General features: G+C 38.4%; 1 protein-coding gene across 1 annotated transcript in view; it reads right to left on the bottom strand.

The window, feature by feature from the left end:
* Positions 1-23,759, bottom strand: part of LOC125235259 (protein sprint) — a 415,349-nt gene that overhangs the window by 317,120 nt on the left and 74,470 nt on the right. Inside the window, 1 exon segment of the mRNA XM_048141757.1 lies at positions 22,895-22,965. Within this exon segment, the coding sequence (XP_047997714.1) occupies positions 22,895-22,965 (71 nt within the window).

Genomic DNA, 23,759 nt, shown 5'->3' on the forward strand with positions numbered 1-23,759 from the left:
GGTCATAGAGTTGCAGGTCGTCAGCGTAGAGATGGTGCGAGCAGCGAAAGTCCGGAGTAATGAAATTGATGAAGATCGAGAAGAGCAGTGGTGAGAGGATACCTCCTTGAGGCACTCCCGTGGCCAGGTCACACCATTCCGACAGAGTGCGATCCACCCGTACCGCTTGCTGACGCCCGCAGAGATAGGTCGAAAACCACTTAAGGGCACTAGACGTCACGTTGAGATGTTCAAGAAGGGCAAGGAGAATCTGGTGATCGACGGTGTTAAAAGCGTTAGAAAAATCTACTAGGATAAGTACAGTGACCATTTGGTTCTCCATGCCACGCCTGATGTCCTCGGTCACCTTGAGCAACGCAGTACAGGTGCTATGGCCCCGCCGAAAACCTGACTGAAAGGGGCTGAGCAGATCGTGTGTAAAAATGAAATTTGACAACTGCTTGTGAGCAACGGCTTCAGCAATCTTCGACAGAAATGGGAGTATGGAGATTGGCCGGAAATGGCTAACTAAAGATGGGCTATTTATTTTTGGAAGAGGTATGACGAACGCTCTGCGCCAGATGGATGGAAATTCTCCACTAGAAAGCGATGAGTTGATGATATCAGTCAGCATAGGAAGCACACAGTCAAGAACAGATACTATCATATGCCGACTGATATCATCACAACCAACTGCCTTAGACTGAATCGACTTGATGATAGCCCTGACCTCCGATTGGCTAGTAAGTGAAAAGGAGAAAGGGACAGTGCCAACTGAAGGTAGAGCCAAAACTTCGAAGAGAGTGTTAATTTTGACATTGTCATCAACGGAGAGGGCAGACGAGAAATGCCTGTTAAGGTCCGAAAGTGGGAAAGAAGTACTATCAAGGTGACTAACAGGTTTTCCCAGACCGAGAGACTTTATAAACTTCCAGGTGTCAGCCATGGAAGATGAAGTTACATTTTTATGGATAAACTGCCGCTTTGCTGAACGCACCAGTTGGTTACACCTATTTCGGGCAGTTTTATAAAGTGTCCAGTTTCCGTCAGTCCGGTTACGCTTAAAATTTTTAAAGCACGGTCTCTTTTTCGCATGGCCATGCGTACACCTTCAGTTATCCACGGCGCCGGAGGCCGCTTGACTCGAACCCTGTGCAAAGGCGCATGCTTGTTAAAAATATCTAGTATTGCAGCATTAAAAAGAGATACTTTCGTTTCAGTACTAGTAGTATTGAACACTGGGGACCAATCGATTGCCGCGGCGTCGCGGAGCAACGCATCAGAGTCGACTTTAGCGAAATTACGCAAGTATATAACGGCAGGTTTACACTTTCCCGGTTTGATATTATAAGATGCAAATACTAAGTCGTGGTGAGAGAAACCGGGCGCAAGAAGCTGACCGTGCTTTATAACATTATTAGGAGCAGAAGTAAGAATGACGTCCAGCCAGGTATCGGAGGAAGCAGTATGGTGAGTTGGACTTAGGGGCAAAATAGAGAAATTGACAGACTTAATTAAGAATTGCAGTTTACGACTTTTTGGAGTGTCTTTGCAGAGATCTGTGTTAAGATCACCCATAATGACGTGATGCGTGTAATCGGAGCTCAATGATTCTAAAACTCTTTCTAGATCAGAAAAGTAATCGATAGTAGGGGGGCAATAGACTACACCCAGTACGGCCTTGACTCCTTTGACATTCACCTCAAGAAGTATCCATTCCGCAGATCCAGAGTATAGAGAAGGAGACAAGCTCAGAATTTTGTACGGAATGCTACTTCTGAGGTAAATGGCTACACCGCCGCCGCCCTTACTCGTGCGATCGTTTCTAATTAGAACAAAGCCGGGCAAAGCATAGGAAGTAGAGTCAAGGGTGGGCTTCAGCCAGCTCTCCGATACAAGTACCGCGTGAATGAAGTCAGTCTGAAAGGTGTCTAAGAGGTCTGTGAAGTGAGAGGGAATGCTTTGGGCATTGATATGGCACACGTTAAAGTATTTGGAGTTGAGAAATTCACGTGACAGCAAAGTGCCCAAATTATAAGAAGTGTCGAGAGAGTTAAGTGAAACAAAAGACGAGCTATCATTGCTGGCAGAATAAAAAGTTTCATCATCATCAGACATAAATATAATAATAATATACGAATATATACTTAATATAAAATGTATAAACTAAAATTCAAAAGTAAAACTACGCCTAACTCTGCTAATCCTGCCGGTTGCTTAGTATGAGAAAAAAAAAAAAAAAACATTTTAGAATAATGAAGTAAAATTACACACAGAAGCCATGAAAGGAACTAAGAATTACATTTAGTAACACACAGGCGGTAATAACAGTGACTTAAACACAGTCAATCTGACAGTGACAGACGTCAGATCAAGTAAACTCGTATACCTGTTTAAAATAATAAAAGAAGTGCAAAACCAGAAATTGTTTTTAAATATTACGATTAAAACGGTATGAACAAAAATTTTAAGTTACCTGCAAAACTGAAAAAGTGAATTTATACATTGTAAACAACGACGGCTGCATAAGATAAACTACATGAGACTTGCCGTATATACATTCGCAAGGGTGGGTAACTTGAAAGTAAAATATGAAAAGTTTTTTGTGAATTAAAAAAAAGTTTCTAAGATACAAACACGATTATATTTTTCCTGTAATATTTAGCATACAACCAATGTTTCCTAAAATTTTCATAATTTTTAGTTGGTAAACTTCGGAGATAAGGGGGGGGACGGTATTTTTTTTACATTTTCCTTCAAAATTCTTTTTTTTTCCACAACAAAAAAATTATAAAAAATAGTTTATTTACGTTCAATTTGCGCTCTTTCTAACGATATCCCATTTGATCTAGTAACTTGAAATTTACAGTTTGCCCCCCATTCATTTTGGCCATTTTCTACAATTAAAATTCATAAATTAAAAAAATTATACTTTCTATTTGTAGAGGTTTACAATGTTCATAACTATTCCAAATTTCAAGTTGATAGCATTAGTAGTTCTCGAGATATTTAGGAATGTGACAGACGGACAGACAGACGGACAGAGTCGCACCATAAGGGTTCCTGTTTGTACCTTTTTGGTACGGAACCCTAAAAAGTATGACAACAAAACTAGACAACTTTACAGATACAGTAGAACCCGCTTAAAACGATTCTGAGGGGACCTAGCCAAAAACGCGTATTATACGGGAAATCGTATTAAACGAGAAAAAATTGTGATTTTTCATCGTAAACTTTTAAGGCACGTATTTAACCGGGCGACTAAATAACCATAGAAATGGGTATCAAAAATAATAGTTTGGCGACTAAAATGGGGCCTCAAATTATTTCAATATGAGGTGGCATTTTAATGTCATTACGGCTACGGTTTATTCAGACGCGAGTACCAACTATTTATTTGGCAACTGAATTATTATATTGGAAACAATTTAAGAGATACAGTTTAATCGGAAAACGGCTATTTATTAATATAAAATATACAGTTCTTTTAAAATATTTATATAGCAAATTAACATAAAAAGTACATTTAAAATTTATACATCGGCACTCATCACCTGAGCTGTCATTTTAATAAAAAAAAAGAATTCTTATAAAATATAATGGTCGACAAAATATTATACTTATGGGTAAGAAATTATGTAGGTGTTTGGGAGTGTTGGCAACTTCGACTCTATACAATGAATTTAACTTTTCATGACGTTTACTCTATCGAATCTAAGGCCGGTCTTACGCAGTCTTAACATCACTCTGAAAGATTCATTTTTTTGGCAGGAAAACCTTACTCAGAATATGCCTTTTCATAAATCGTTCCGCAGATTTTATAATATCGAATCTAATGCTGGCATAATGTTAATGAGCAAAATAATCTTCTAAATTAAGAGTATTACCATTTTTGTTTGCATAATATTTAGGCAGTAAAAAGTTGTCCATCTTCTTCCTATTTCTGTTTTGATAATGAGTCTTGTGTGTTGGGGATGCAAGATACCTAACACTCCTCCTCGCTTCGCTCGTCGTCGTACCTAACGGTGCCTTTGGGACTGTATTTCATTTCATCATCAACCCGTTTTCATAAAAAAAAACGATTTTATATGTGTTTTTAAAAAAACATACTTCCCATTAATTTTTTTAGTTGCCTTCGCAATTTAAATACTACTTTAAACGATGAGCTAAGTATAATTATTTAGGTGCTAACATCTATATGACTACAAATATTAAAAATCTTACGCTTTACAATACTAGGTGCCAATTATTATTTTAGTCGCCAAAGTATTGTTTAATGTTCCTCGGAAATATTTTTGTCGCTTGAAATTTGCTGCCGTTTTTTCAATAATAATGATGCTTAATATTTGAGGCTCATATATTTTTTTTGTCGCCACAATATTAAAACACAACCAAATTATATTATTGTATGCCCGACTTAACTTCCCGTTTAATATTTTAGTTGCCCGGTTAATTATATGCCAACTTTTAATATGGTTACTTTTTCTTGGAGCTTTAATGTTTTTCTTCTTATTTTTGACATCACTGAACCAAAGATGGAACAAAGACTCAACACCGCAGCAGTGATAATGAGCGAAGTGTATGTAGGTAGGTACGAACTATCGCACTAACCGCTGAGTTAGGATGACAAATTAATCTTTACGGGTGGCGGTGTCGCCAGAATCGCGTAATTAGTACAGTACAATTAGTTCCGATTATTGTCACCCGCATAAATAAAGTTGTAAAGTCATGCAAGGTGAGTTGTTTTAGATGGTGTATTAAGCGGGGACGCGAGTCGTATTAACCGTGAAAAAATGTCTGAAAACAAGTCTCAAATTGTAGGGACCGGCGTAAAATGGCGTATAATGCGGGAAATCGTATTAAACGTGATCGTTTTAACCGGGTTCTACTGTAATAGGTACTTAGGTAGGTTTTCGCTTAAGCAATTTGAAAGCTTAAATCAGTACGACAAAGACAAAACTCCACACAAATATTTCCCAAACTTAACATACTGAATTATCTCTTGAGCAAACGCAACTAAGTTCCGTACAGTCAACTTCATACATTTATTTACATTTTACGCTTTATTACAAAGGTGCAAGAGGAACAACGTATATATAAATTTATACGGAAGGGATATCTGTTCACGGTACATTACCGCGGTTAGGGCCTAATTAAATCTGCGGAGTGACGATTCAGGGGGCGCTCGTGCGCCACCGCCGTGAAGCAAGCGGTGCACGAATGAAGAGTATTTTAGTATATTACACACCTAGGGCAGTAAAGCAAGATATGTCTTGACATTATAGACCGTGCTATTCAATTCAAGAAGACTTGCTTTGTTTCCAGATTTGATAAATGTGCTCGTCGTCCTGAACGATACTGTATGTAATATTCATACTAATATGGGAAAGTGTGTGTGTGTGTCTGTTTGTTTGTCCGTCTTTCACGGAACAAAACGGATAAATTTACGTGATTTTTAAGGGAAGATAGTTGAAGGGATGGAGTGTGACATAGGTTACTTTTTGTCTCTTTCGAACCCTCTGCTTCTGTAAAATTAGGGGTGGATGTTTGTATGGAGCAAACCACAAATTCCGAATTTAACACGAGCGAAGCCACGGGGAAATATTATCTATAGGTACTACATATTTTATTGTAGACGGCAAAGCTGACGTTGACAAGAGTGATTTGAAGGTTTCTTATTTATGTACTAGCCGAGGTGTGTTAGGAAATTTTTACTATTTTTCGGTTCGATAAAGCCGGAAAACCGTATGATCATTTAATACGGTGTGCCAAAAGTTGACGACTTCCGCACAGAGAATTGTAAAATAAATTAAAAGACTAAGTTTAAAATTAATTGTAAATTAACAAAAACTAGCAAGCTTCCAATTCTTTCCCGACGAATTTCGCCACACTCGCTTTCAAGGCCCGAGTATCAAAAAGCCTATATGTTAGTTCGTAAAACATGATTCAATTTGAAAGCCATAGCTGACTGCACTTTATACTAAACATATCGCTTTAAACAAGTCTCAAACTAGTCCCGGGCCTATATTAGATTTCTCGAAGTTTCGGCATTAGATTAGTTCAGGTCCCGGGGGCTGAGTGCAGAGCCTTGTTTGACACGAGACTCCGCAACTTGCCAGTTGCCATACAATACAACTTTAGACTACACTTCTTGCGAATGGATTAGGAGAAAGCTAGATGTGGAATACATCTAAATCTAAATATATAAAAGAAGAAACTGACTGACTGACTGACATGTCAACGCACAGCCGAAACCGCTGGTCTTATAGATTCCAAATTTGGCACGTCGTTGATCCCTTATAAGGTGTAGAGGAGCACTAAGAACGGATTTTAAAAATTCACCTTCTAAGGGAGTGAAATGGGGGTCCAAAGTTTGTATGGGAAAACAAGATTAGATTATACGCGTGCGAAGCTTCGGGAAAAATCATCATCGGGATGTTCATCAATATTGTGCTACTTACTTATTAGTCGTCTTATAGAAGACTAAAGTAGGTATATACTAAGTAAGTAAGTAGCTAGCCAGCTACGCATCTGACTGACTATTTATTTAGTATCGAACAAATTTTTTATATTATATTTCAATCTTTATATGAGTATGATATATGGCTATCAACGGGTCAATATCTAAAACGTCATTTCATTATCGGCCTCATCAGAAGGACTCTTTGACACTTTTTTAAGATTAAATAAAGATTGAATACATAAAAAACTCTCCTGTCAAGACATCCCCAAAACTACTACAAATTCCCACCGTCATTCTCATAGTTCCTGTCCAATTTCTGTTTTTTCCCCTTAATGTATTAAAGTGTCAAATCGCAAGACGTTTGGGAGAAAACCGAGCAAGCAAGACAACTTAAGGGGCTTTCATGCTCGCCTTGAGTCGTGTCACGGCTCAAGCACGAATGTCATATTCTTGGCCTAAATAAAACAGCTCAAAAGTTTTCACTTTACGGAAGGACTTGATCCCTTTAGATAAATAAGAGATTCCGCTACATCCCGTTTTTCGTGACTAGTATAATAATAATCACGTACATCACGTTTATTTCATGGGCAAGCATAATCATAGATTGAAACACATTTTGCATTGAAATCTTTTTAACTTTAAAATATTCGCGACGATGAGCTGACGACCAAATAAGTAGATATGATTAGGACTGACTGATCATATATCTACCTATTTGACTGATTAGGAATGTTTTACGATATGCATGTAGCTTATCGAAAAACATTTCATTTCTATGGTAACAGTCAGACAATAATATCTCGATGACTGTACAAATATACAATGACAATATTTAATGTTTCAATAATAATGCTGCGGCCTGAATTATATATTACTAGCTTTTCCCCGCGGCTTCACTCGCGTTAAGTTTGAAAATTACTGAATGCTCCATACAAAGTTCCATCCCCCATTTTAAGGAAGTGGGGGATTAAAAAGAGACAAATCCATCCCTTCAACTACCTCCACTTAAAAAATCACGTCAACTCGTCGCTCCGTTTTGCCGTGAAAGACGGACAAACAAACAGACACACACACTTTCCCATTTACAATATTAGTATGGGTAAAGTTGTTTTAACCTAACATGCTATTATGTTCGAACACCATCCATTACCAAAAACACAGTAAACAAGGCAAGCTTTATCCTTGCTATAAATTTCACGAACTCCAAAAATTGGGTCCATTAATTCTAGAAAAAAAATCTTTTCCTTATATTTTGGCGCACGCAGTATCTAAGAGTAATTATTCAACCACATCTGCGCGTTCACAATGAAGGGACCGCTTTTTGTCTTAAGCTGGTACACTCGTTTTGGGAAAGATACTGATGTTCTTATTTATACTCGTTTCTTAACAGCAATTGATGTAACGTATATCCTCCTAAGGCCCAGCTATACAAATGAAAAATCCAGAATTTGCCACTGAAATATGAACCTTTAGTCCAGATACCTATTTATAGAGTTGATTTTGGTTTTGTATGAAAATTTAACTAAACAAAATAAATGCGACTCTGTTCCAATTGAATATGATTTGAATTTCATCGAACTGAATAAGTACTATAGGTAGGACCTTGGGCCTTAGGAGGCTATCGCAGGTGTATGGTATTTTTCAGAAAAAAGTTACGAATTAAAAAAAACTAACTGTGCTATTCTGTTTCCTATAATGGACATAACTATATGCGGAAGTTAACGGAATTCAATAAAAACACGGCGTATAGAAAAACCTAAGACAGACATGGGATACGCAGGAACAAAAATAAAAATAGCAGTGCTCATCACATAGATAAATGCACTTGAAACATGACTGTTTTGCTTTACTTAATCTCCTGCCTGTGATCCTACATAAGACGATGTTCCTAGTTCCTACATAAACTCTGTCAAACAAGTCTGTCAGTAAAAAAGAACAAAGAAAACTAAATGCATCCTTTTCTTTAGGGTGTTAGAGAAAAGGATACCTGTAGTTTTCTTTGTTCTTATTTACTGACAGACTTGTTTGACAGAGTATAGAATATAAGTAGTGACTCAAGCTTAAAAACGTTGAAAGGGGTGGCAAAAGTTTAAATGCATTAAATTATTCGTTACTGAAATATTTACTCTGTTATTTTAGTCCTGAGTAACAATGAAATATTAAAGAATTCTATTATTATTTCAACTGTACGCCTTCACAATGTTTTTAGACTCCATAAGTACATAAACCACAAAAAGACATAAGCAGGGATTACCATGGATTTGTACGCTTGAAAATATCTTCCTATTTATTCTCCTTCAACTGTTTTCACAAGTTTATGACGGGTGATAAATTAGGGAAAAATGTTTTCTTTAAGAATGGAATTCTTTGTAAAAACAAAGGGATTTAGAGGACCAAAGATTATTCAACGAGAATCCCATAGTCATTATATTTTTTTCTTGGATAACTCCGCTTCGCTTGAGTTCTTGCTGTTTTATGGGTCACGTGGATAAAAGTAGCGCCATGGCGCCATCGCGCTGTCCCTGTCACACCGCGTTATATAACTTTTATAACAGCCAGTGTGAAGGCACCATTACGGAGGTACTTCAGCGCAAAGCTAAAAATACTTATACTAGAAGATGCATAATGTGGCCTTGTAGTGTATAAAAGTTTATACGGTTATGACAAATCCACAACATTTGTTGAAATGAGGAAAAGCAGCTCTATTCTTAGGTAAAATTAATTTTAAAGCCCAACTTTGTATTTACTATTAAAGAAAACGAATATTAGCTTGATTCAGATTCACCAAATCCGGAATATCAGCAAATGTAACAGACTCCTTTTATTTTCTTAACATTTATTACAATGATATTAAGACGATACGGTAGGGGTCAATTCTCCATACAAACGCTCTCGACTATTTCCTCCCTGGTTTTTGAAGAAAGAGCAATGATTTTTTCAACACAAATTGTTATTATTTTTATCTGTGTCGGACCGTTTTGATTTTTTTGATATTCTGCTTTTTAAAGACTCTAGAGCCAATCAAAAATTCCCAAAAACGTCCTTTTTCATTGTGGCGCAAAAAAAGGTGTAATACTCAAGATTGGTAACAATTAACCAAAAAAACTAAACGGTCCGACATAGATTATTTCATTGTTATTCAGATTCTCAAATTTCGTTGAGATTGATTAAGTTTTGAAGGAGGAAAGAGTCGAGAGCGGAACCTCGATTTAAAAGATTTTTTTGAAATAACTTTTGACTGAGTTGTTCTTAATGGACAATTTTTTTTCGATAAATCTAGTTAATAACACTTGTATATTTAACTAAAATTCCCAAGTTGAAAGGGGGGCTCCTTTCCATTTTAGCATTTTCGCTACCGTATCCTCTTAAGTTTATTTTGAGACAGCGAATACACATTTTGTAGAATTGCGCGTTTGGGTTTGGCAGTGAATTGGCTGGATAGTAGTCAACAACCAAAGATTCCAAATGCTTACCGAGCACATGAGTCAGTCGCTAAAACGTTTCAAGAAATTGTAGGAAGCTTAAAAAAATTAGGGAAGTTTAGTTCATCTCGAAGGGTATTTTTTGGAAATATTTAGCTTATTAATTATTATGCTATTATTTAAACAAAGTTATTTTATTTTAAAACTCAAAGAAGACAAAACAGAGATCAACAGATTGTGGGGGAAGTTCTTGTGCGTGTGCGTGTGAAGCGTTGACTCGTTCACTAAGCCCTTTAAATAATACCTATCAGGGAGACAAAAACAAATAATACCTAGTATATGGTAAGTGTTACAGTAATTTACCGTTGCCTTTGTTAAAAGCGACGAAAATGCCAGTAGAGATCTTATCCACATACTTTGCTGCCGATGAAAAAAATGTACATTTCCATATATACTGGTTGGCCTATAAGCGTTGATCAGGGCTTGCAAATACCAGACCTTATCCAATACCGGTATTTGCGATTTCAATACCGGGATCCCGGGATCACGGGAAAATATAGAAACCAAGTAATTTGCCTGAAAATAACAAATTTTATTCAAAATCTCGTTTCTTACTTTTCATGCGTGTTATACTATAACGAAATCTTACCAATCCGACTAAGTGACGTATCATACCTTGCTGCTATTGACAACAACTAAAAACATTTTTTGATGTGAACTTCCCATGCGACTTCCAACTGAGAGCGCGTACCACTCAGTCAGTGTTACGTTGCGTGAAATGCCGCTCACTCAGCGCGTAACCTTGTGTCAGTGTCTTTGTGCTGAACGCGACTCACTCATTCCATTCATTCATTTATTCACTCTGCAGTGACAGAACAGAATGCCCAGAATGGTTTTGAATGGTGGAATGGTTGGTTGGAATACGTGTTTTATATTTAGATCGAGTGCAATATAAGTTTATGTTTGTTTTTTCAACAATGTGAGCAAATAGCAATGTAAAATATTTAAAACAGTAAAAAGATGGACGTAACCTGTCGTAACGTCAGTTGACATAATGTTTTTGAGGATCTGTTATGAAGTTTCAATTCTTCCGCGCGGAGGGACTCCATTAGGGCTTCCAAATACCGGACCGTATCCAATACCGGTATTATATCCGGTATTGGTGATTTCAATACTGGGATCCCGGGATCATGAATGTAACGTTTGATGAATGTAGTTCACGTTCATTCGGCATAATTTGTTAGTTACTTAAAATACCGGGATACCGGTATTACTAAAATAAATACCGGTATTGAAATCTCCCCCAAAAAAGGCACGATCCCTGGGGTATTGGATGCCCTAGACTCCATAGGTACGCACTGTTTTTTTTTTCTCTTACGCTGGTTTGCCTGTGAGCGTTTGATCTCAACACCATTTGTTATAATACCAGGGAGGCATAGACAAATGTAATGGTTACTATTACAGTTATTGGCCGTTGTCTTTGTCGCTTCGTAATGGTGCCAACACTTGCGCTTATGACCTAATATTTTTATTGGGGGAATAAATGTTCTGGCCTGTTTCTGTGGGTAACTTTGATGCTGAAAATAAATGTAAATGGTAGGAGAAAGTTAAGTAAGTTTTCTTAAGTAAGAGTTCAATAAAATAAATTGTAAGTGTAAAAGCTCGGCCAAACATGCGCGTTTTGAGAGCGTAGGCGGAGCGTTAGCGGAGCGTCAGCGGAGCGCAATGATAGCGGTGCGCCGGACGAACGCTGGCGTTGCGCTCAGCGGACGCCGGCGGGAACTAACGAGCGCGGATTGCGAGCGGAATGCGCGCAGATTGCGAGCGGAACGCCAGCGTTCGTCTGGCGCACCGCTATCATTACGCTCCGCTGACGCTCTGCTAACGCTACGCTATCAAAACGCTTTATGTGTGGCGGAGACTTAAGTCTTCTTTAGGAGACGTTGAACTTTTTACAATCAGCAAAACTATTAGGTTAGCACTTCTCCAATCAATATAATAAGTAGAGTCGGTTCAGAAAGTGAAGAGACTCAAGAGACATGAAATATATGTGGTCCAATACATTCCACGACTCTTCATGTATAGGTGCGACAAACCGCATTAAAATGTGGAAAATTAAAAGTACATTTAAAAAAAATTGTATAGAATTCTTATTACTGCAAATAACTAAACGCATCTAGCCAGTTTCCTGTTTTTCTATGTGAGATAACTGCATTAACTGTAATCATTGAGTGAAATGTATTCTATAGTTTCTGCACTATCCATACTAATATTATAAATGGGAAACTGTGTGTGTCTGTTTGTTTGTCCGTCCTTCGCGGCAAAACGGAGCGACAAATTGTCGTGATTTTTTAAGTGGAGACAGTTGAAGGGATGGAGAGTGACATAGGTTACTTTTTGTCTCTTTCTAACGCGAGCGAAGCCGCCGGCAAAAGCTAGTATTTTATATTTAAGTAGTCCAGTCCAGACCATAGATAAGGACGTTCTTCACAGCATGTATTCTATATCCAGAGGCTAAATGACTAATATATATTTAATTACATCCCACTCCTATCAAAAAACCCCAACAAACGCCATTACTCGCACATTTACCCTAGACGCGAACCTTGATGGTCCATTACAGGGTAAACGCGCCGATCGTTGACCATTGGGGCCGTCGTTCGATTTAATTTAGCGCAGCCGTTGCCGCGGCGGTTAATTTAGAAATAATTACCGCTCTCCCCTTGCAGAATGCAACGATATGGGATATACGGGAAAAGCTGCAAAGTTTTTTCGGTCATTCATCATCTTGGTGAAAGATGATGGTAACATGTGTAGCTTCACGATATACCTATGAAAAGAGGATCGAGTATTATAGAGAATGACTGTCAAAGTAAAATGTGTAATCAGAGTGCATAGACTGCCATCTCTCGACACAAGCTTAAAACTTTTGAACCTCAGTTTTGACAATTTGGCCCATATTCTTAGCTTGATATGTTTTAAAATGTCAAATATTAATATTAGCGCCATCTAGCCGAGCGTACCCCAAAGGTGTATCGCCATCTAGCTCACCGTACCTTTTTCTGTATGGTTTTGGGGTACATTTTTTTCTTAGACTTTATCGGTCTTTACGAAGTTATATAGGTCTTTGACCTATGTAAATATTGTAAATGTGATAAATACACATATTACACATCAATTTTATGGATGTTTGAGTGAAAAATACAGCATAATTTTTCAGTCATACTCAACGGTAATACTGTAGATTGTTGTTTAAACAGTTTAAGTACGAATCACGGTCAAAAAATACCTAAAACTTGCGTTATCACTTATCTTCCAGTGTCTCCGATTTCCGAGCAACAGGATATATATCACTGGCTTATTTTCTAGGTGACAACAAAGTCACTGTTTTAGTGAGCATGTTCACACGATGACTATAATTATATATTCAAAACGTTGGCTAGGCATATATACCCTATAAACAAGTGAACAAGCAATACTGAGCAATTACTGGCCCTATTCTAGATTAATAAAACCGGCCAAGAGCGTGTCGGGCCACGCTCAGTGTAGGGTTCCGTAGTTTTCCGTATTTTTCTCAAAAACTACTGAACCTATCAAGTTCAAGTCTTTATAAAGTTCTACTTTTGTGATTTTTTTTATATTTTTTAAACATATGGTTCAAAAGTTAGAGGCCCCACTTTTTTTTCCTTTAGGAGCGATTATTTCCGAAAATATTAATATTATCAAAAAACGATCGTAGTAAACCCTTATTCATTTTTAAATACCTATCCAACAATATATCACACGTTGGGGTTGGAATGAAAAAAAAAATCAGCCCCCACTTTACATGTAGGGGGACTACCCTAATAAAACATTTTTTTCCACTTTTTATTTTTGCACTTTGTTGGCGTGATTGATATACATACATATTGGTACCAAATTTCAGCTTTCTAGTGCTAACGATTACTGAGATTATCCGCGGACGGACGGACGGACGGACGGACAGACAGACAGACATGGCGAAACTATAAGGGTTCCTAGTTGACTACGGAACCCTAAAAATCAACTACAAATTGTGACTAATGACAGTGGTCCTCAAACGCTCAACTCATTTACTGTGCTTCTGCCCACCTAAGAAAAACTCTTAATTTTAAAACCCAACTTTTGGAGGGCAAAAATCATTAATAGCGTTTTAATTTCCTGGTAGTTTCAAGGTCCACCCACACACACCAGTACTTAGGGACTAAATACACTATGCAAAATCCAACAGTAAATAATTTACCTGTAGGCAGAGTATAAAGCTGCAGTATTGATTGCGAAAGCTACGGCGTGCAAACAGACAGTCATACAATATTCCAGCATGGCGGCGGATTGACGCGCATTGTTTGCTGCAATCACTCAAAAGTACCGCTAGTGATGGGAATATTGTCGATATTCTGTTTATGCAGTACGCACAATATAGTCTTGTTTAGGCTACATGCCTGCAGCAACATACGAGTAAGGTACAGCGGGGCAAATCTCGACTGGGGGAGGGGGCGGGGGGCAAATGTAACTAGTCCAATTTTTACATGTTTTACAATGTTTGCATTATTAAATAGAGTGTCCACCGGTTGCATATGGTAGGTGTGTTCAGTGGATACATGTAGAACTCTCATTGCCCCCCAGTCCCGACTGTACGTTAATGTAATTACCATAGGACGCGATAAAAAAATGTCTGTCATTTTATTTTTGATGCATTGGAGAAAATTTCTTCTCGTGATTTTGTGGTTGGTTCATGCTCTTCTATTTATCCCGTAACTTATTGCAGGTAACCAAAGATATGTCCTGTATAAAAGTATAATATATCGTCACTACTTTAGAATATCTCGTATCTCACGCTGCTCCTCAAAGTTAAAACGCAGTATGTCTATATGCATTCCATACATACTTACTACAATTTTCTTTTCATTGACAGACGAAGATACAAGTTTTTTTAAAAGTAGTGACGATATGTTGCCTTAAAAGGGCAATGTTTTTCATAGTTCGTCCCACATTTTTTTGGATTTGGAAATTTTTATGTGATTTCCAATCAGAAATATCAGAATCGCGAGCTCTTTCCATCCTAATAGGAGAAAAAAGTATCCCAAGGTTTTTTCCCATTCCGTTACCATTTTTTCATACATTTTGTATGGCGGTAACGGAATGGAAGGTCTGAAGAATGTATGGAAATCTTGGGACATTTTTATTCTCCTATCAGGATCGACGAATGATAACTAGACGTAACGTGTGTATAAATTTACACAAGGACTTAGATTTTGTGGCAGCAAACAGTAAGATGTTCAATAACAAGTATTCGTTTTTCTGCAATTTTCAAAGGTAAGCTCGACGCTTTTAAAACCATATCTTATCGATAGGTACACTTTCAGCACTAAATAAATACAATACAATGCATTTATTCATGAAAATACAAACAAATGGTTAAATACAAACAGTTTAAATAATGTTCACCACGAAATGGTCCCGCCTCAGCATATTGCTAACCATAACGTCAGCGCTGGTCTTACGTCGAGACCATTACCAACCAATATTATTACCAACGCAACATTTTATAATCCACAACTTTCAGAAAATCTCAAGTCCCGCTCAAACATCCCTATTTGCGACAGAAAGGGTTGGAGGCTGCGAACTAAAAGCGCAGTAAGTAGAGATATGGCTCAAAACCACAAAAGGGTAGTCAGACTGTCAGCTCACAAAGGCATTGTGGGCGCGACGTTGGATTTGCTTCAATAAAATATGTTTTCAATGGATAGTTCTTAATGTTTGTTGAAGTTGTAGATTCATTTTTTATAAGCACAGCGGCAATGTGGATTAGTATTAGTACGTTACATATTTGATTATATGAAGGGTCTGGAACCCTGCAGATTTAAAAAAAAGTTCATCTAAAAGTCACTTGTCTTCGGCATATTGGGGACTCGGTGACTACATGACTAGCCAGATTCGTCAATAGAAAATGTATCAGGGCCATTTTTTTCAAAGTTGTTCACCCCACTTTTTTGTAACATGGGTATTTTTTACGCGATTAATACTCAGAATCGCGAGCTCTTTCGATCCTGATAGGAGAAAAAAAATGTCCCAAGATTTCCATACGTACATTTTTTCGAACCTTCCATTCCGTTACCGCCATACAAAATGTATGAAAAAATGGTAACGGAATGGGAAAAAAACCTTGGGGCACTTTTTTTCTCCTATTAGAATTGAAAGAGCTTGCGATTCTGAATGGAAGCCACATAAAAAAATCCAAATCCAAAAGAAAAGTGGGGTGGACAACTTTGAAAAAAATGGCCCATCAAAAGCGATGCGGAGAAGTATTGGTCTCCTATACAAATACTTACGTGTATATAAAGTTTTGAGCTTTTTCCATTGTCAACGTTGACTTGCCAAGATACAATTATTTATCAGGCGAAGCAATGTAATTATTTTGTCACATTCATAAATTAAATACCTTCAAACCTCGCTCCAATACCCCCGACTACAAAAGCTCGAGCAAAATGAGAATGCCTTTATAACTCCGCTCGCGCACAAGAAAACGTCATAAATTTATTATCAAACAACTCTTTACAATTAGTTAGAGAAGCATTCCCGGTATAAAGATGTCATAAAAGTTTTCTCCTCACCTAAAAGTTGAAGCGTCTGTGTGAATGCCACCAGACCTCTTAAACCACATCACGGAAGATTTTAAAACTTTAATTCAGTCTGGCTAATTTTGCTACGTTTTGTCGCTTTAAAAGTTTTGTATGAGTCGGACATTTTTAGTGCTTCAACTAATTCAGTCTTGGTCTTCGCATTTTTGATGATGATGACGTAGTCAAATCTAGACAAATCTGAGTGAAAATATTTCAAATTTCTCGGTTTTGTAATCTTAGAAGCTGTCGACAAAACCAGACGGAGGGTCGGTATTCTGTACCTAGTTAGTTAGTATTCTGTACCTAATAGCCTATTCAGATTCCTATGTGCTTTTGAATCAAAAGACCGCCCTCCTTTGTTCAAAGGCAGCTGAAAATTACAGTAAATCAAGTACAATAGATTAAACTTTTTCAATTATTCCGAGATTTCTTCATCACCGCAAGGCTGTCGCGCGGATGTCGTTCATACACCTCGTTTTAATTTATCACTCCGTAAGAGATAGCTGAAAGTTCCATAAGCGAGAAACGGGGGACCTTTTGGGGCAGTCTTTGGGGAAATTCGCGCTAAAGTTCCGCTTTAAATATTTTAATAAACTCGTATTAAAGCCGTAAAAACACTTTGTGTCCCCATTTTTTACCCAGCGACACCCTACCGACGATTTTACCGCAAACTCCGGGAGCGCTGTAGTTAGATGATTGTACTTGTACATCTAGAGAATGGGCTCACAGTCGAGCTTTGTACAGAGGGTGTTTCATTATTCATAATGCTTTGTCCGGAACTTCGGGCCTCTGTTTTGGACACGTGCTGTTGTTTTTGACGGCTCGCTTCATATAATACAGTAGATATGAGTCTATTAAAGTTCGAATGAGTTTGTATTGTGCAGTTAACGCATTGTATAGTCCTAAATAAACGATCCTTAACAAACCGTGGGATGTGGGAATCCATACTAATATTATAATTGGGAAGTGTGTGTGTCTGTTTGTTTGTCCATCTTTCACGGCAAAACGGAGACGAATTGACGTGATTTTTTAAGTGGAGATAGTTCAAGGGATGGAGAGTGACATAGGCTACTTTGTGTCTCTTTCTAACCCCCCACTTCCCTTAAATGAGGGGTGAAAGTTTTTATGAGGCATTCCGCAATTTTCGAATGTAACGCGAGCGAAGCCGCGGGCAAAAACTAGTTAAATTATAATTTTCTGGTAGAATCAAGTTGTTTTCAACTGGCTTCAAGAAAAGGGTTTTTGGAACCGTCGCCGCTGCTGTTTCTTCAGCAGTAAAATATGTAGAATATTAATTCTGATTTTCTATTTTTTAACCGTCGCCTCATATCTCTCAAGAAGGACGGTTATCAAGTCGTCTGTATGTTTTTTTTTTTTTTGTTCCTCGATATCTCCGTCGTTACTGGACCGATTTTGAAAACTTTTTTTTGATTGAATGTTTATGCATACAGATTGGTCCCATTTTTCTCAGAACCCAGTTCTGATGATGGGATCTTCGATTTCTTATAATATAATCGGATTCATGAGGAATTGAGGAAACTCCTCAAACCTTAACCTTATACGTATATTCATTTGTGTTGCCATCTAATAATTAAAGCATTAAAAGCAGTTTTAAAAAATACTTACACATTTCTACATAATCCAACATTCGCAAGTAGCTTTCACTAGAACCGGAAAGGCGACGGTTTTTTTTTCTTAAAAATTATTATTCGATAAATCTAGTAAATAACACTTGTACATTTAACTAAAATTCCCAAGTTGAAAGGGGGGCTCCTTTCCATTTTAGAATTTTCGCTACCGTATCCTCTTAATAGATTAAAATTTAGTTAGTCAATGATGCATCTAATAAAGCAAGAGCCCAAAGCCGCCAGACTTCCTAATTCTCTCAAGGATGGAACAAATGGGATAATGTAGAGAGTATCCACGTTTTTCGCTCTGCAGGGTTAGCACAAGATCGCCGCGAGATAGACTACCCGTCCTTATGTCATTAATACAGTTAGAAGAAGACGTGTCATTTATCTCGCGGAGCAATCAATGTGCTAGGCCTACCGAACTCTTAGTCGATAAGTAAGTACAAATTTATTTAGGCCTATTTTGATTCGAGTGCTCAATAAAAGCAGAGTATGCTTAGATTTAGCCGCGGGTGCTAACATACGGTACGTTTATGGTAATGGCATCACTGTTGCATAATGCGATGGCGTGTTGGAGCGATTTCCGCGGATTTTTCTATGCAAAATCTGCGTGGGTGGATTTTATGCGTGCCGAGTGCTGCAAGGAATTTACCTGAGTATTATAGAGGTATAGGTATCTATAGCAATACCTCTACAATCCATCTTGATGCTATTTTTTAATGGAGCGAAAGTGGTTTAATAGGATCGTAGCAGATGGAACTCCGTGATCTCTGCCTACCACAATGTGAAAAAGACGTGAGTATATTATGTAGGTATGTATCTGAATGCGTACTTTTTTTACTAGTAAATTTCGTTCTATTTAAAGGACAAGTGAAATAAGGATCAGTGTCCCAAGAGTAGGACTTATGTTAAAAAGAAATATTCAAAGTTTTCCATAAGTAATAAGGTCTAGTTTTCTTAAAAACCCTAATTGTATAGGCCGTGAGCCGACGGATGTTACAGTTAAGTACTTGCTTGAGTAGCACGCTCAGCTATTTGACGAAACTTAAAATTTTGACAGTGATAATAGTTATCAAAGGCCAATAATTAATCTAAGTTTATCCAGTGATTTTTAGTATTTTTTCTACTCCCGTACTGTTATTCGTGAGTTACAAGGTCGTGCATAGAACTTTAAAACCCTACATAAAAGATGTCAGGACAAGTCTATCTAGTCTATACCCTGAAAACATTTAGTAGCAGTAGCACGATATAGCTGTTACAGTTCAGTAAATACATTGCTACCAACTTAACAAACCAATTCGCAGAGTCGAGACTCCTTCGTTTTCTGCTGCGTTCATTGGCGACGCGTCGAATCGCATTCAAATGTATGAGAACTCGATTCAACTCGGCTCGATTCGTCTTAGTGGCCAGGCTTCAAAGAACCATACCATAGACAGTTTTATTTTCATGTTTGCACTCAAACTGCATATTCAAAATGGTAGGCGGGCCACTAGATAACTAAGATGACTGAAAGTAGGTATTTGTTGATTTATAATTTTCTTTCAAAATAAGTGCTTGGTCGTAGAAAAAGTATTGTATGCAACGGTGTTTAACTGAGTCAAAAAATGCTCGTGGCGTCTTTATTAACAATTTTCGGCTTCGCCTCAAATTGTTACCCACGCCACTCACCTTTTTTGACCTCTTTTAACCACCAGTTGCATAAAATACTATTTTTTGTCGATTATCAACTGATCCACTGTTATTAGACTGTCGTAGGTATTAGATCGATCTAAACCAAATATTCATAATCTTATACTCGCAACGAATAATCCAGTGGTCGTCGACCATACTCATATATTTATATACACAGGTATAAAAACATGTGTCGACGCATGGAAGTGCCCACGTGCAAATTGAAAGGATTAATAAACGAATTTTCCAGCGGTCCCCTAATCCGCGTCTGCACCGCGTGTCCTTTTGTTGGAAAACGTCCTCTTATTGCATACACGCCGTACTCTGTTTAATAAAAACGTACGAAGGTTTGGAAGGAAAATGATTTTAGTTTAACGGCGCAGCATGAATTTTATATCTGCATGAGTGTCTAATGTCCTCGTGAATTTCCATGTTATGTTACAACCCTGAATGATTTAGGACTATACATTTTCATACGGACTGCAACCCAATGGTGCAACTTTAGCGTTAAATTCGTGACTGCTGTCGTTTAGGGGGGGGGAAGGGGGTCGTCAAAATACTACGCTTGGTCACAGAGGGGGAGGGGGGTCTAACTTCTTGTCACGTAACCTGTGGAATATTGGCCCAGCTGTGGTCAGCAGAGGAACGTTTATATAGGCTGGTGATGATGATGAAGGTGATGGGATGAAAATCATTGTTTAAAGGCCGGAAAAAAAGATGATAAACACGCGTCATTAAACAAATACACTCAGCGTCAAAAAAATCGCACCTCGCCCAAAATTCGTTTCAAGAAAATACAGCTCTAATCTTATTGACTGTAACCTATCAATATTGGTATCATTTTAAAGTACAATGAAAGCCCTTTAAGAAAAAGGTGTACAACTTTCTTAAAAACAATAATCGCCAATCTACGATGGTTTTAAAAAAAGGGTAACGAACGATGCGATTTTAATGGGTCTCTAGGTGTGCTACCCTAGACGGATTTAAAAGGAAGTGTAAAGGTGTCATGTGGATCATTTGCACTCCAAAACTCACCGAGGACACTACTGAACACTTGCAGAATGAAAAAGCCTTCAGAATACGGGTACAACTCCAGAAAAAGCAGCTCAAGTGGTGGCACTGCTCCTAAACGGACTACGGCAGTAGCAAGTTGCTGAACGCCTAAGCATAAGCCGTTTCCGGATGCGACGAGGCTTGCTGCGGTTCCTGGAGATCTGTGGCTACATTAGGAAGCCCGAATCTGGAAGAAGACGCTGCACCACCACTAGAGAGGACCGGTACATTTGTATCGGCCTCTTTGCGGAACCGCTTTCGGACCGCTGCTGAGCTGCAGATACTGCTTAGGACAACTCGAAGAACTGCAGTGAGTGTCTCCACGATCAGAAGATGATTCCTGGAGAAGAAAATGTTACCCCGAAGAGCTGGCAGGGGCCCCCAATTTAAGCCATCGAATTGCCAGAAGGAATTTTCGCGAGGTTTGGACGTTGCAGCAATGGAGGAAAGTTTTGTTCCCTGATTAGACGAGAGGGTTCATTTACACAAACGACGGACGCAAGAGGGTGTACAGGAGTCAAGGAGAGCAGTTTACACCAGTCTGCACCAAAGAAACAGTCAGAAACGGCAGCGGCTCGTGCATATATGTTGTGGGGCGGCACTTCCATCGACGGCAAAACGGATCTCGTCTGCGTTTCCCGCACTGGCTGTGGTCGTTTTTAGGGGTCCTTAACTGCTGGCAGTTAAAGTCAAAAAAGTGGCTCCAGATCGCACAAAACCGTGACGAGTGGCGCATGTTGAAGGATGCCTACACCCGAAGAGTAGAATCAGGCTAAAGAGAGAGGAGAGAGAGAGAGAGAGAGAACTGCTGGCAGTTACATTATGGAGATTTTTGAAGAACATGAGGTCCTATACGCTGAGTTTGTTGGACCTGACTTCCAATTTATGCACGTCAACGCCCGTTGCCATACTGGCTTGACAGTGCGGGAATCCCTGCATGAGGTCGGAATGTACCGTAATGGAGTGGCCAGCAACGAGTCCCGACCTGGACCCCATCGAGCATCTCTGGGATTAGTTAAAACGGCTTGTTTGGTCGCGGGATCGTGCTCCAGCCACCCTCGACGAGCTGGAAGCCGCAGTTATTGAGGAGTGGGATAACATTCCTCAAAAACGGATCGTAACACTGATTAAAGGTCCATAACTGATTGCCTGGAAGCTACACGAAGGGCCAGAGGGAGAAAACACTAGGTTTTATGTTTCGTTTTAAGTATTTTTTTTTCGATATTTGTTGATTTTATTGTCTTTGATTTTTTTATATTTTTAAACCTGAATGCACGTTGACTCCTTTTTCCTGAAAATTTTAATTTTTTGTGAAAAATGTCATGAATTATATGGCATTTTCCAATAGAGCGTTAGATTACCTTTCAAATAAGGCCACATAGTCATACTTTTCCTTGTATAATATAAGGGCTATAATCGCTTGAACGAAACCGATTGAGAGGTGCGGTTTTTTTGACGCTGAGTGCATTAAATTTGATATAGACACACGAATATCTATTAACAACTTTCTGCAAAAATTTATTTAAAACTTCATTTATAAATACTACGTGACAACTACAGGGGGAGGGGGGGGATCTTGGCATATACTACGCTTGGTCACGCAGGGATGGGGGAGGGGGTCAAAAAACGGCACAAATATGGTCACGTAGTTTGGGTATGTTCCCTAACATTGACTTGTACAATGTTCTCAATGTCCTTAAAAATGTTGTTTTTCCGCATTAGATAAGAAGGTTCATTAAACCTTCTTATCCAAATTCAATAGGTGGTAATTTTTACAACTGTTATGCTATTGCAGTCATTCGAATGCTACATTAACACGTCATAATGACGCGTAGATTCGTCAAATCTAACCTTATAATATTAGGACATTCCGATTCAGAGCACGCGACTTCATGAATTACACGATGTATAGCTACAATAATTGCCAGCTAACTCAAACGCTCGGCTAAAAAGCCCGCAAACATTCAGCGAATCCATTCATTCATTCGCTCAGTCACTCTCATTCGTTCACCCAGCCGGGTTTAATTCACTCACCTGGCTAAGTTTTTGTCGTCACAAAGCTCCGTCAGCATTTCCTCCAAATCCGTAGACAGGGTGTTCAGTAACTGCGGAAGGAAAAACAATAATTATGAAAATGAATTGAAATACTCTCGAATTTACCTCTCCGTACAGAAACAATGGGTACAGTTCTTTACTGAATTTTATGAGTTGTTGCTAGGAATTAATCTAATTGCGATAGAAATTAATGCGTAAAAGAAGACATTTGAAACAATTGACAATAGGTATATATTAAACTACCGAAGGAAGAAATTGCTGTAAGTAAATCGACATGAGTTACGACGTCTTGTAATACCATCGTAGTAATAGATCGCCGACTTTGGATATCATGTAGACTACTAATGAATAAGTCAGTAAAAACGCTTTAGACAGAGCCCTGTGTGGAGTTTTTATCATACTTTTATATTAGGGTAAAGAACAATTAAGCACTTAAAGCCACCTGCCGGCGTATCATGCTTCCAATTTTATCACTTATCTGTATGGATAAAGTATCCGTCACGCTTTGGCAAGTATGTCAGTGTGAGAGTAAAAGATGTCTTATCCACGTGGATAAGTGATAAAATTGGAAGCATAATACATAATACGCAGGCTGAACATCAAAGCTGTCGTTATAAAAACGAAACGCCAGCTTTACGCTCTCACCACTCACTTCAAAACGCCATTCCAATTTGAAATCGGAATCCAAGTAAAGAATGAATGAATGACCGATCCGTTCACCTTCGCCCCGGGACCACATATTGGGACGGTGTCCGGGAAATGAGTTAAACCTCGTTGGAGCTGGCGGTTTAGGTATTTGAGAAGTTACTGGCGCCGCCACTGTCGAACTAGCGGTCGGGGTACA

This window comes from Leguminivora glycinivorella, chromosome 17 (assembly GCF_023078275.1).
Source record: "Leguminivora glycinivorella isolate SPB_JAAS2020 chromosome 17, LegGlyc_1.1, whole genome shotgun sequence".
Lineage (NCBI taxonomy): Eukaryota > Metazoa > Arthropoda > Insecta > Lepidoptera > Tortricidae > Leguminivora > Leguminivora glycinivorella.